Source organism: Dermacentor variabilis, chromosome 7 (assembly GCF_050947875.1).
Source record: "Dermacentor variabilis isolate Ectoservices chromosome 7, ASM5094787v1, whole genome shotgun sequence".
In the NCBI taxonomy this organism is placed as follows: Eukaryota; Metazoa; Arthropoda; class Arachnida; order Ixodida; family Ixodidae; genus Dermacentor; species Dermacentor variabilis.
In genome coordinates this window covers 106736326-106749443 of record NC_134574.1, presented here as the reverse complement: position 1 = coordinate 106749443, position 13118 = coordinate 106736326, and the positions used below count along the sequence as shown (strand labels likewise).

General features: G+C 47.5%; 1 protein-coding gene across 2 annotated transcripts in view; it reads right to left on the bottom strand.

Moving 5' to 3' along the window:
* LOC142587007 (uncharacterized) overlaps positions 1-13118 on the bottom strand; it is a 53502-nt gene that overhangs the window by 17527 nt on the left and 22857 nt on the right. For both annotated transcript variants that reach the window (XM_075697876.1, XM_075697875.1), the window contains exons 6-8: positions 8417-8542; positions 3198-3286; positions 324-648 (exon numbers count right to left, since the gene is read on the bottom strand). In XM_075697876.1, the coding sequence (XP_075553991.1) occupies positions 324-648; positions 3198-3286; positions 8417-8542 (540 nt within the window). The remainder of the gene's footprint in view (positions 1-323; positions 649-3197; positions 3287-8416; positions 8543-13118) is intronic.

The following is a 13118-nucleotide window of genomic DNA, read 5'->3' as shown; positions in this document are numbered from 1 at the left end:
CAGTAACATGCATACTAATCGTGCGTCCACATATGGAAACGCATAGACAAAAGTACTTCGGCGTATTGTACAAGTCACACACCCCATTTCAGCAGATTTTGATGTTAGGAGATGTTGCACTGATACCTCTGACTGATGTGCTAGGCTTTTTAGACGAAACGAATTTTCTTCAGTAAGCTTTAATTACTCCAGGGTATTCTTCATTAACTAACGAAATTTTATCACCCTGTGTCGGGCGCACACAGCCTTAGTCGCTTTTGCACCAATGAACTCAATTTACCTAACTGAGACAAGAGTGAGATCGCTGCCTTTCGACTACTCACGCTGATGGAGCAGACGCGCAGGTTCTTAAACTTTGCGTTCTTCTCGAGACACAGGTTGTGCCCGATGCCGTAAAAGACCTTGTGCTTGTACGGAGGCAGCAGCTGGCCGTTAACGGTCGTCTGGAAGTTTTGTTCGCCCACCGCGATGTCGACGGTGAACGGCTGGCCCGGCTCGAAGGGCACATCCGGATCCACCTGGTCTTCGAGCCAGACGCCCTCCTGCTTGGTTCGCCGCACCAGCTGCTTAGGGTCTGCGAACTGTGCCACGATGCCCAGCAGGACGTCGTCGTGCACGTCGTGCGACCGAAGAATGTTCATCATCATCCTGCGGCATGCAAAGCATAAATGATTTTGTGGATGAGTGGGTGAGTAAGTGAGGGCAAGGGCGAAAAAGTGGGCAGAAGCCGTCGAAGGATGAAAGTCAAGCGATAGCTTCCCGGTAGACCTGCTTATATTTGCTGCTGGGGACACTTGTTAAATGCTATATTGGTTAATACCATGATACGTGGGTGTGCTGTAGCGTTGCGCTACCTCCAAGATGTACTCGCGTTACAAACAACATTAATGCCTTTGAGAAAAGTAAAGTAAACATTGGAGGACGCTTAAGCTTTGCCTTCAAGAGTGGAACGCGATAGCGTTATCACACCCCGTTCCCACCGCCCACTCAAAACGATCTACGCGAGCCAAACGTCGTGATCGGCACGGACAGCCGGGCCGCGACGCGCCATGAAGGCGGACGCGATCATGGGGCGAGCGGCGCGCCACGTGTCGGGGCAGCGCCGTATATTTCGAGGAGGCGGTCTTCTGTTTTTGCCGCAAGATGGCTCTGCGTGTGCGCAGAGCGCAGAAGAAATGTAGTGGAAACGTACTTCGCTACTCGTGTAACTGCGACTTCTGTAATTTACATGCTCATAATTACCGATATACACGCAGTATAACTTTTTACGGCACGTTTCTAAGGCAACACCGCATTCACTAGAGGCACTTTTGTCCCGCTTTGAACTATAGAACTCGTGGCTGAGTGGTAGCGTCTCCGTCTCACACTCCGGAGACCCCGGTTCAATTTCCACCCAGCCCATCTTGCAAGTTGTTTTTATGAATTGCTTTCCCGGATTTTTCGCTCACGGCCAACGCCGCCGACGCCGACACAGACGACATCGGCTTTTCTGCGACACGAGCTCCATAACGCTGTCGCGTTAAAATGCATATTGTGAAATGGTGACACGATCGCCCACGAAGTTGCCACCTTTCGTTACACTGTCTCCATGATCGGCTTAGCTTTGGCCACACTGCTTCAGAGGCCGACCCACTTACATCTGACAAACAGCCGCGTTCAGAAAAGTGGGTGGAAGGGCAAAAATAAAGCTTTGCTTCACAATTTGGGATCAGGCCCTGCAACTGCTTGAGGTCGCGAGCTGGGACTGAACTTATTTTTAACAATTTCTGCTCCAATGTTGTGTCCAGAATCCTAATGTGTTGCAAGAAATAGGCGAAACCAAGAAATACAAAGTAGGTTTTTTTTTTCAGAAATGCGAGTGTCAGCAATGCGAATTAACTTGTCGACGTTGTGCCGGAGATAAATATAGCTCTTCCCAAAACTTACAAAAATGTCCATGCGGCGCAAAGCGCTGAGGTTAGTCATCCACGCTCTATTTTCCAGCCTACTTCCTAAAGAATATGACCTGCCTTGGGTAGCAGAAATGTCGTCCTCAAATAATTTGGGGCTGTATTTCACACCATTACGATTGTGAATTAAGAACTCTGAAGAATCACATGCTGCTCGCAACACGTGGCGTTATCGGCAGTCCACGAGAAGCAACTTTCGGTTCGTTGCGAAAAACTTCAGCGATTTTTTTTCATTATTTTTCGCCCGCTTTCACCGTTCACGTGGACGTGCTAATTAATTCCCACGTCATTTAACATAAAGCCCCAGTAGGTGTTCATGGGCAGCAGCGTCATTTTTCGTCAACGTCTAAACACAAAGAAGGAACTGGAAATGCTAGATGAAGTATACTTTGCCCTCTATAAACTATGCAGGCGACTGGCTCTTGATGTTAGCGGTCTCTGCGACTTACCACCCGCCATTAAATAAGTGCCATCCTTAAGTCCCCTCAACCTCTGCAATACTCGAACTCTTTTGAATATGCTCTTTGGACAACCGCTATCCGGTGATCTCCGGAGCTATGTCAAGCCGCTAACAGGGAACGAAATCGGTACAGGAACCGCGCCAGTGGCGGGTGGAACGAAATCGGTACAGGAACCGCGCCAGTGGCGGGTAACAGCGTGGACCGGAAGGCGTCAAGACAAAGCACTGATGATTCCTGCCAGAAGAATATCGAGTAAGTGCGGGTAGGCTGTATGTCCTAATATTCTCAAGTGTAATATATCCCGCTGTTTAGTTCATGATTATATTGCGCTTAGTGTTACACTGATGAACATAAGGGACAAGACGTAGACGTACGTCTGCGTCTTGTCCCTTATGTTCGTCAGCGTAACACTAAGCGCAATATAATCATGAACGTCCACCAATTAGCTCCGTTCATTGCTTTATTATGCGCTGTTTAGTGCTACACACAAGTCCCAGCTGAGAAGTATGCGTAAAATAAAAGCTAGTTCAGCTGCTTGATCAGCCAATAGTAGCGGTGCCAATCGTGTGATAGTTTCGCGATTTTCTTACGAGCGCCCCTTAATCTGTTAGCACATTGCATCGACTTGTTGACTTATTTCACAGCAGCGGGGTGTAATTTATTTTCGTTGCAAATATTGATCCTTTAGAAGTGTTCGGCACCACTGTAAGAATTTTTGCGATTGTACTGAACTAGTAAAAACAAAAAGGAGGATGTGATGTGGCGTACTCCTGAAAGAATGACGTACTTGTCCGCATCTGGTGTCACGCTGCCTTCGATAGAGAAATGGTAGCCGGCGGAGATCTGGTGACCAATGGTGACGTGCAAGTGATCCGGCTAACGAGGGAGGGGCACAGGAGAGAGTGAACAAAACGAAGCGTAGGTAAATATCACTCGAGCATCACAACTTTAACGAACGTTTTTAGAGGAAATACATTTTGTAATAACTGTTGCCGCAAGTCGCCCGCCGCCACTTTTTTTTAGTAAATTTATATCTAACACACTTTGAGGCAACAAATTTCAGCCATACGAAACTTATAGACGAAACTGGCCAGCTCCTGTGTTATGTTTTTTTTTTTTACTTTCGGCTGCGCGTATGAAAACTATGGCCAACGATACGAATGGCTATGGCTTTCGTGGTGGCTGCCATATTTAATTCAAACTTTGCTCGACAACCACTCTAGAATGAGGTTTAGTTGAAACGTGTCCTCGGCCGTTGCCGCGACGAGAGCAGCTATAATGCGTGTAGACTACAGCCCATTGGAACCAATTGTGAGTTGCTCTAGTTGCTAGTTGCTAGTAACTAGTTGCTCTGAAACGCAACTTCCAGTTGCGTTTCAGAGCAACTGATTATAGGAATCGGCATCTTCACACAGTACGACATTCACAAAGAGTATGACGTTGGTGCATAATGCCCCTCAAGATGCAAAACACATTCAACTGAGCTCGAGGACAACTCCGATGCCACCTACTAAAATACGTGTGAAATTGAGAAGCGATTTTATGAAACAGCCCCTGGACCAATTTGAATAAAATTTGGTGCAGTTGAAAGAAAAGGTGGAGTTGTAGTGACTGCAACAAGCGAAATTTACATCTAGGACCTTGATTCTGTGAGAATAATTGCAAAACATTGGTAAGCATAAAGAGAGAAAAACACAAGCACGATGTTTACAAATCGGTAACTCTCCACCGAAAACCGATATCGCAGCTCTGTCAACTGCAAACTGCAACTGTTAGAACATCAAAAGCGGACAAATTTTTTACGTGAGCTTACAGCTTACGTGAATTTGTTACAATGTTTACGATCGTTTTGCAAAAGTCCTAGGCACATTTTGTTGGCATTACTCTTTCAGAGAAGTGTATAACACGTCAATTTTGTCCACTTTTGATGCATTATTAGGTACAGTTCACAAATTTGTGACATCATTTCTTATTTGTGAGTTATGTGCACAGTTGTAAACGTGAGTGTTACTTCTTGAAATTTTGCGATTTTCAATGATTTTTATTAATAGATTGCCGGGCCTAAATCAAATTCTTGTTTCCAACAGGTACTATATTTGTTTTTTTTTCTTTTAAGCGCATATATTATGGGAATGCCGAGGGATAAATAACAATAAAGAAAACGCGGCCTCTAGCAGCAGCCTTCGCACGCGCTGGGAAGCCGCGCTGGTCAGCCCCGCCCTCGAGGATCAACTGTGGGCCGTCCAGCGGGCCGAGGATGCCGCCAGGACCCACGAACTCCTGGCCGTCACCTAGGCGGGGCCTTTGGCCCTCCCCACCAACTCGCAGGGCACACAATGAAATTCTTTCCTCCTCCTTAAGCGCAACAAACCCCATCATATTCGGTGTTCTGATTGCCGAGCAAAACAATTCCTTCGTTTGCAACTGTTTAGATAAGAGGCCCCGAGTTAAAGCTTCCTCTTAACGTTGCTCTGTGAACATTGCTGCACAAGAAGTTGCGTCACTAAACATTCTGGCATATTACGCTTCGTTAGTCTGTCAGATAATGAAATATTGTAACAAGATGCACTTTCGATAAGATAAATAAAAGCCCGGGTATCCTGTGTTAGTGTCAAATAGGGCTCTTGGTAGAATTTAATGCTTCCGGCACTCATTGATTACAGCAGCCTCACGTACGCGCGTCTCACTGGAACGAACTTTGACCTGAGCCAATGATATATGTTGTGTTTCTTTGAGGTTCAATCAAGCGACGTTTTACCGTGTTGCATGGGAATATTTGTGCCCACTATACAGTCAGCGCATGCACTTAGAAGGGAAAACGTCTCGTGTATGCCATACGGTGAGTTGCTGCGATTCCGGTTGAGTTAAATACTAAACGTGGTCTTATCTTGTTGCCTAATATCTTCTACATACTCCCTTTTTGTTGATGCGCAATGCGCACGTCTCTGTATCGTGTAGCTTTAATCGTGGCGGAAACCCTGAATGAGGTCACCCGATGCATTTCTTGGTTTTTGCACGCCACTGTGACGGAAGGAGGTCCATGCAAGGAATATTTCGCCTAACGCACCCTATTTCTATGTGGTCACTGGCAAGGAGGTTTCCAGTTGTATCGCTTCTGCGATAGGCATGAGTGACACATTGGGATGGCTGGGAGCTCTAGTCGCATGTTCTCGTCACGCGTGCAGTGTGTTTTGACCACCGGTCATGCCTTCTTGGACGATAATCTTATCGCACCTAGTCGCTGCGTTATGGGCCGAATTGATTGGCTTTCTGGCGGTAACCTTCGAAAGCTGCACAAGGGCTTTGAGGGATGGCGTCATGTAGTGCTGTTCTTAAATCCCTGAACAAATTTTTAACTGTTTTTAGCCTTTTTGAGCAATCAGCGAACAGCTAAAGAGCTATGTGAACACCAGTGGTCTTTTTCTATGTCCTTATATTGTAAATTTAATGCATGAGTGTTGTTGCACTGTAGCTCAGACGTAACATTAACCCCACACACAGACCGGGATAGAACTTGAGAGCGTTCTACTACTCTTCAGTATAACAGCATAGTCCCTGAGCATCGCCGGCGGTCGTGATAGGAGTTGAAACAATAGTTCCGGTTATTACTAATGTGCCTCAGCTCAATATTATCTCAACTTTATCGAATGCCTGTGAGATCCGTCCGACAACTGAAGCAGTTATCTGTCATCAATGACTGAATTTTACCTTCAATTTCTTGTTTGGTATTCAAAGGTCATCCAGGGAAATAAACTTTTCGACCCATAATCATGAACTAGTAGTGGTTCCGTTCGGTAATTATTACTCAAAAGCAGGACAGCTCATGCATTGAGGATACAGTTATTCGACTATTTGTCATTAGAAGTAGATTCAGGGACATTTGAACCCTAGCGCCTTTCAGTAGAGGCTGAGAGTGACTAATATCGAAACCCTATAATTCGAAACCACCGAGCAGCTTTACTGGAATCGCAGCAGCCACGTCCATCGAAAGGCTCACCTCGCTGCCCTTCAATTTTTGATGTCAAAGTCACGTGTCGAATGTCGAGGGAATAATAATGGGTGGATATAGTAGCACTTTGAAATGTTTTTTTTTTCTGAAACATCTACCTGGACTGAATTCATTGTGCAAGGCGCTTATCTCTGAAAGCGGTGACAGGTGGGCAGCTACGTAGGTAGGTCAACACTTGGATATTTGTCTTTTTCCGGCAATCTGTACTCAAAGTAAATCCGCTGGGAGAAGCCGCTTATCTCCACAGCAGTTACAGCAACAGCGAAATGTCCCAGGATGCATTCTCCCGCGTTTTCCCCACATAAGCAACAATACTGCTGCATTTAATTATGCATATTCTCGAGCGAGCTTTGCCCCGCTCGCTTGAACGCCAATGCGCCATCTTCAGTACTTTAACATCTGTCTCTCGATGAATGATATCGCGCCCTCGTTCAGCTACGTCCCTTGGTTATTGCAAATTGCCATTTATACCACGAATACCACGAAGCATAGTCACTGAACCTCGGTTCAGTGACTATGCTTGCGCTCTTTGGTGACATAGCTAAGTTGCACCTGGGAATCATTATTGGAACAAAACAATGCTCATTCGCACAAAGAGCTTTCTCTATTTTTTATATATAGACACTGCAAGCGAATTTCTGCCGTCGCCGTTGTCGTGATGTTCCGCATAAATCCGAATCACGATAACCTCGTCGCTGCGAGCCGTACGCTGTGTGTGCGAGCGAAAGCTTGCGAGTGCCAGCCGGCGGTCGCGTCTCAATCTCGCGCGCGCGAGGGAGGAAGGCAAAGAGGAAGCGCGCAGTCTTCTGTCGCACGAGATGCTCGAGGAGGGGGGGAATGAAGCGAGGGAAAGGGGGTTCTACTCCGGCGGCTGCTGCTTATGGCGCGGCCGTGCAGCAACCGTATCTTGAAAGCGAGCTGCGCTGTATAGAGAAAGTACGTGCACACTCGGGCCTCATCTTCAAAGCGATCGGCGATGTGGACAAGATGCATGCGTCGATTGCCGGTAGCTTTGTAATGCACTGTGCTTTCGACGTTTAGTTTAAGCTGAAGCGATAGAAAACACGAAGGTCAGTTCGCTAGCTGCTGCTTCCGCGGTTCCTCAATCCAGCGTTTTGTCAGGGGGTTTCCGCGGTCATCGAGCGCGATGTGTTCACGTTTACTTGTGTGCGCGTGACGTCGTGCTTGTTAATTTAGTTAGTAAGCGAATGCTTGCGACTTTACACGGCCGATAAAACTACTATCCTTACTTCTTGTAGCTGTCTACTAGTTCGCTATCGCAATCGATGCTTCGCCTTTCGGGCGAAACTGCGAGTTTTTTTTTTGTGAGCACGGTTGCGTAAGACAACACGAGGACAAGACAGGACAAGTACAGAGGGCGGACGCTGCTTGTCCTTGATTTCTAGTCCACTTCTTTGGCCTGGTCTTGTCTTGCACTACCGCCTTCGTAATAAATCATTACATACTGGCACCTGTTGTCAGTTCTCTCGTTTCGAATTTATCTTTCTTTCATTACCACTTTCACAGAGCCAATAAGATAATTAAGATGAAAAACGGAATACTTGCGTAGAGTGCACAGTAGAAGAAAGGTTTGTAGTCTCTCACCTTTATTATGGTCTTCTTGCACTGCGCAATATTATTCTCTGTTTACGGTGATGTCTGTGGAGTGTTAAGTTCTCACAGAGTCGCAAGAATAAAACTGTCTGGAAGTAAGGCATCTTGTGCGAGTGTGTGTGCTTCTTTTTCTTTTGTCTAGCTGGCAATTTGTTTCATAGCATTCATTAGCAACATTTTGTCTTCCAGCAGACTGCCCAAGTATCAGCTGACGACACGGCCGACTATCGGGAGCCACCACTCCGGCCGTAGTCGATGTTTCTCGCTTAGCACACGTGCCTCCAGCGATAAGTGTGTAGCTTTTTGGAGAATCACAGACGATCGCTGCAAGTGCTTCGAGAACAGCTCACGTTGTAAAAATAAGGCGAATGGCAGCTGCTTACCCACTGTGATTTCAAGATGCTCACGGAGCCGGTGAAGAAGTCGCCGTGTAGCGAGAAGTACAAAACCTTGTCCAGGGGAAAGCCGTCACGTGGCGGAAACGTCAAGTTTTGCCCGTTCACGGTGACCTGCGGTGGCATGGACACATGGTTGATGCGGGGAACACGCGCGTCCCTGTGTGACTCAGAGCAAAGCTTAGCGCGTCCCTGTGTGACTCAGAGTAAAGCTTAGCGCGTCCCTGTGTGATTCAGAGCAAAGCTTAGCGCGTCCCTGTGTGATTCAGAGCAAAGCTTAGCGCGTCCCTGTGTGACTCAGAGTAAAGCTTAGCGCGTCCCTGTGTGATTCAGAGCAAAGCTTAGCGCGTCCCTGTGTGATTCAGAGCAAAGCTTAGCGCGTCCCTGTGTGACTCAGAGTAAAGCTTAGCGCGTCCCTGTGTTACTCAGAGTAAAGCTTAGCGCGTCCTTGTGTGACTCAGAGTAAAGCTTAGCGCGTCCCTGTGTGACTCAGAGTAAAACTTAGCGCGTCCCTGTGTCACTCAGAGCAAAGGTTAGCGCGTCCCTGTGTGATTCAGAGCAAAGCTTAGCGCGTCCCTGTGTGACTCAGAGCAAAGGTTAGCGCGTCCCTGTGTGATTCAGAGCAAAGCTTAGCGCGTCCCTGTTTGACTCAGAGTAAAGCTTAGCGCATCCCTGAGTGACTCAGAGTAAAGCTTAGCGCTTCCCTGAGTGACTCAGAGCAACGCTTAGCGCGTCCCTGTGTGATTCAGAGCAAGGCATAGCGCGTCCCTGTGTGACTCAGAGTAAAGCTTAGCGCGTCCCTGTGTGACTCAGAGCAAAGCTTAGCGCGTCCCTGTGTGATTCAGAGCAAAGCTTAGCGCGTCCCTGTGTGACTCAGAGTAAAGCTTAGCGCGTCCCTGTGCGACTCAGAGCAAAGCCTAGCGCGTCCATCTGTAATTCAGAGTAAAGCTTAGCGCGTCCATGTGAGACTAAGAGCAAGGCTTGGTGCGTCCCTGTGTGGCTAAGAGTAAAGTTATCGGCGCTAACTTTACTCCAAGTCAAAATTGAGGTAAACAGCGACACCACGTCGAAAGAAACCATCACCTCGTCATCGTCTAGAGTCACGTCATGAACTTTTTCAATAAAGTTGCAGGAGTTGCTCACACGCATGGAGCTCTTCCCGATGAGTGGAGACAGAACCTGGTGCAGGTAACCGGACAATTCGTAGAGAGGGGAGCGGGTGTAGTCAACTATTGGACGCAGGGGGACATCTAGACTTGTGAACTTTCGGTAAGCCGTAAAGTGCACGTGCAGCACCGTTATGACACGTCCGACTTCGTTTTTGAGCGCTGCGGAACGCCGCCTGTGCAGTTACGTCCGACTGGCTAATCCCCGACCAAGAAAACGGGCTGCCATACCCTACGTTCCTGGGATAATCGAAACTTTGTCTCACGTTCTGCGCAGTTATGACGTGACGTCATGACGTTATGAAGTGGCACACTTGCCTGTGTGAAGTAAGATGAGGCACGCACTCGTGGGCAGTAAGGACAGGTTTCAGAGAGAGTCGTGTCCTGGCGTAGTACACAAGGTACGCCACGCAAATTGCGACTACGCATACATCGGTGGATCGGGCACTGAGACAGCATCAGAACAATGTCGAAAAGAAACGAAGTTTCGAATGCCCTTGCCGAGCACACGGATGCAACCGGCCACAAGATTGACTGGGAAACTCGAGAATTACCGGCTAAGAAGGAAACTTGAAATCGCGGCTGTATCTGTAGTCGTTGGAGATACAAAAAAAAAAAACACGTCACACGCTCAATCGAAGTGAGGGAACCCTCCCCCCGTCGTACACGCACTGCTTACGTCACGTGCGGAAGAATACGTAAGCTTCCATGAACTTTCCGTCACCCTATCATGAACAAGGCCTTCGTAGCTAAGCGGAGTCGTCTTAAAGAGTTATTTATTTTTAGCATTTCATTTGGTCGGTGTCTATCGTTTTATTGCTTCATGTTTCATCCCGACCAGACGGGTTTCCGTCGGATCCTCGGCTGCAGAGTAAAGCTTAGAGCGTCCTTGTTTGCCTCAGAGTAGAGCTTAGAGCAAATAGGACGGCACAAGAAAGCAGACGGGACAAGGTGCTATTGTCAATTGACGTTCAAGAATCGAGACATACGGAGTATGCGCAGAGAGGAGTCATCACGGCGTCAGAAAGGCAAAGAGAGCAAAATCGTACAGAATGTCCAAGAAAAAGAAATAATTATCGAGCGACAGCATCCTGTAAGATCACTCGGATTTGAATGTGCCGCCAATGTTGCTTCTGTTTGTCTGTACATCCTTCAATTTCGTTTTCAGGGATCATTCGTGAGATTTTGTTCTCTTGGCCTTTCAGACATCGTGACGGCTACCTGGGCGCATGCTCCTTATGTCTGGGTTCTTGAAAGGTAGGGTAAATACATCAGTGGGGAGTGGCGCCTTGCCCTGTCTCCTTGTGGTTTTCTTTGGCGATAAGCTTTCATTACGAATATGCGCTGACTATCCCGCTAATGTATTCTGTGTAACTCAAGCAACCATATGCGTTAAATGAGCTCTTGCGAACTTCGTGGAGCACAAGTCGTCCACGTGGTCTTTTTTAACGTGCGCAGGAAAAAGGAGACTACCGTTCATTTTCTGTCTCGGATGATAACGGAAGTTCAGAATGCCTAGAGATGGAGTTGCAGCAAAAGCAACTTGTGCTTACGTTCTGTCCTCGCGTCATGTTTGGAGCCGCAGCGGCGAAATACAACTAGACAAAGCGTTACTCGTGTGAAAGCTATTCAGATTGACTAACCATTTCGACAACTTCGCGTACGTAGAAAACCCATCTGTGTACGTTTCACGCGATATTTTATTTATGTGAACGAAATTGCACAGGGCCTCAAGTTTGTACAGCTCGAGTTTCCGTTCTGAACCAGTGGACCATAGCATATCGAATGAGAATCTGACCGTGCAAGGTGAATGGTCGCGCTGAAAACGGAACCAATTACGTAGCAGCCCACGTAAAATGTATCTTTAAAAAAGGTAATGTTAATAAAAAAATAATGCACTTCAATTTCACCGGGAAATTTGCTCGCGGCCGGGCTTAACGGTCTGTTTTCCTTTTTTTTTTCTTTGCTTTTCTAGCGTTTCGGTACCCCTCTTTTAGCCACACCATCTAATATTCTCTTTTATTTTTTTCATGGATGCTGTAGCGTTAGCAGTAAAGTGTAATGGCAGCGAGTCACGGCTTCAGATCGATAACAGCATTTAGTTTTGCTAAATGTCCTTTTTTTAAAAAAAACATTTTCTATAGCTCGCTGAATGACACGTCGCACGAAACGACAAGTTGGAGAGGATTAAAACCTCGGCGCAACAAATTGTGCGTCATATGTGATCTGCTCGCAAAAAGCACAAGTTCTTCGCTTGACTCGTAAAAATATTTCATTATACATGTCTTCATTGCTCTTCTTTTTTTTCTTTGATTATAAATTTGCTCTCAACGTTTAACGGTGCGTTAACGAAACAGATAAGACGCTCACACGAGCTCGTTCGGCGACGTACATGGCGGACCGCTGCAGCTTCCAACCAATCCTCGCCTCTCTCTTCCCGCGCCACCCTTTCCCAAAACCACCTATCTCCCGGGAAACAAGGCGACGCGAGTGAACTAATGGTTTTCTTTCTGCCGAGTTATCAATAGCCTCGGACCGCCGCGTCGTACATTTCCGCGAATTGATCGCGACCCCGAACCCCAATCTCTTGCCGGCGTTCGCATTTTTAACGCTACTTTTAGTTTCGTTTCACCGTTCATCGACCAGCATACCGTATGGTATTGCGTAAAAAAAGAAGACAGACCGACGTGAAAGACCACGTCGATATATACATGTAGCAGGACCGCCCTGCCTTTTCAGCCATTAGGTTTCTTTCGTCTGTCTCAGCGAAAGCAGACGAAAACAGAAATCACGAACATCGGTTGCGAAGAGTACGAGTGCTGGCTTACAAAGCAGGCACTGCGCAGACGACGACGAAGACTACTACGACGCCATATTGCCTAACAAATGGTGCCTGACTGAGTGCAATTCCTTCCGAGTCATTAACCGAGTGCCTCTCGAGTGCATTGATTGCGAGATATATGATTGCGAGCAGCGGGCCGCTGGCGTGGAGATACGGAGCAGAGGGCGCGGAGGGCAGGCGAACGTAATTTCTCGTGTCTAGAACGATCCGTCGTCTGGCCATTGCGAACGGCGCGCATACCTAAAGCCTGAAGAATGTCTCCCTATACGCCAGCCCATGCACTTCGGCATTTCTCTCTGGTTTGTCGTCTGCCTAGTGCCTGCAGCCTGGCGCTGTGGCGCCTTCTACTCGCTGACGTCAGCGTCAACGTCACGTTAGGTGGCGTCGCCGGGGATGGGGGGGGGGGGGGGGGTAACCTGAAATCTAGATCAGTGGAGCTGCTCGGGAACAGCGAGAAATGTGTGGCAGTGCAACGCAACACGGTGCAAGCGCTGTCTTCTCAAAGCGGTTCACAAAAGTCCGCTGAAGGGTCCTCTGACAAAGCTTCACTGTTGAAAGGTTGGCCGCTGGTGCATCGATAGCAGCACTGATAGGCAAAAAGAAACAAATTCTACGTCTTCGAGCTTTGAAGCCTTAAATGAAATTCTGAGATTGTAAGCGCCAAAGCTACGATATGATTATG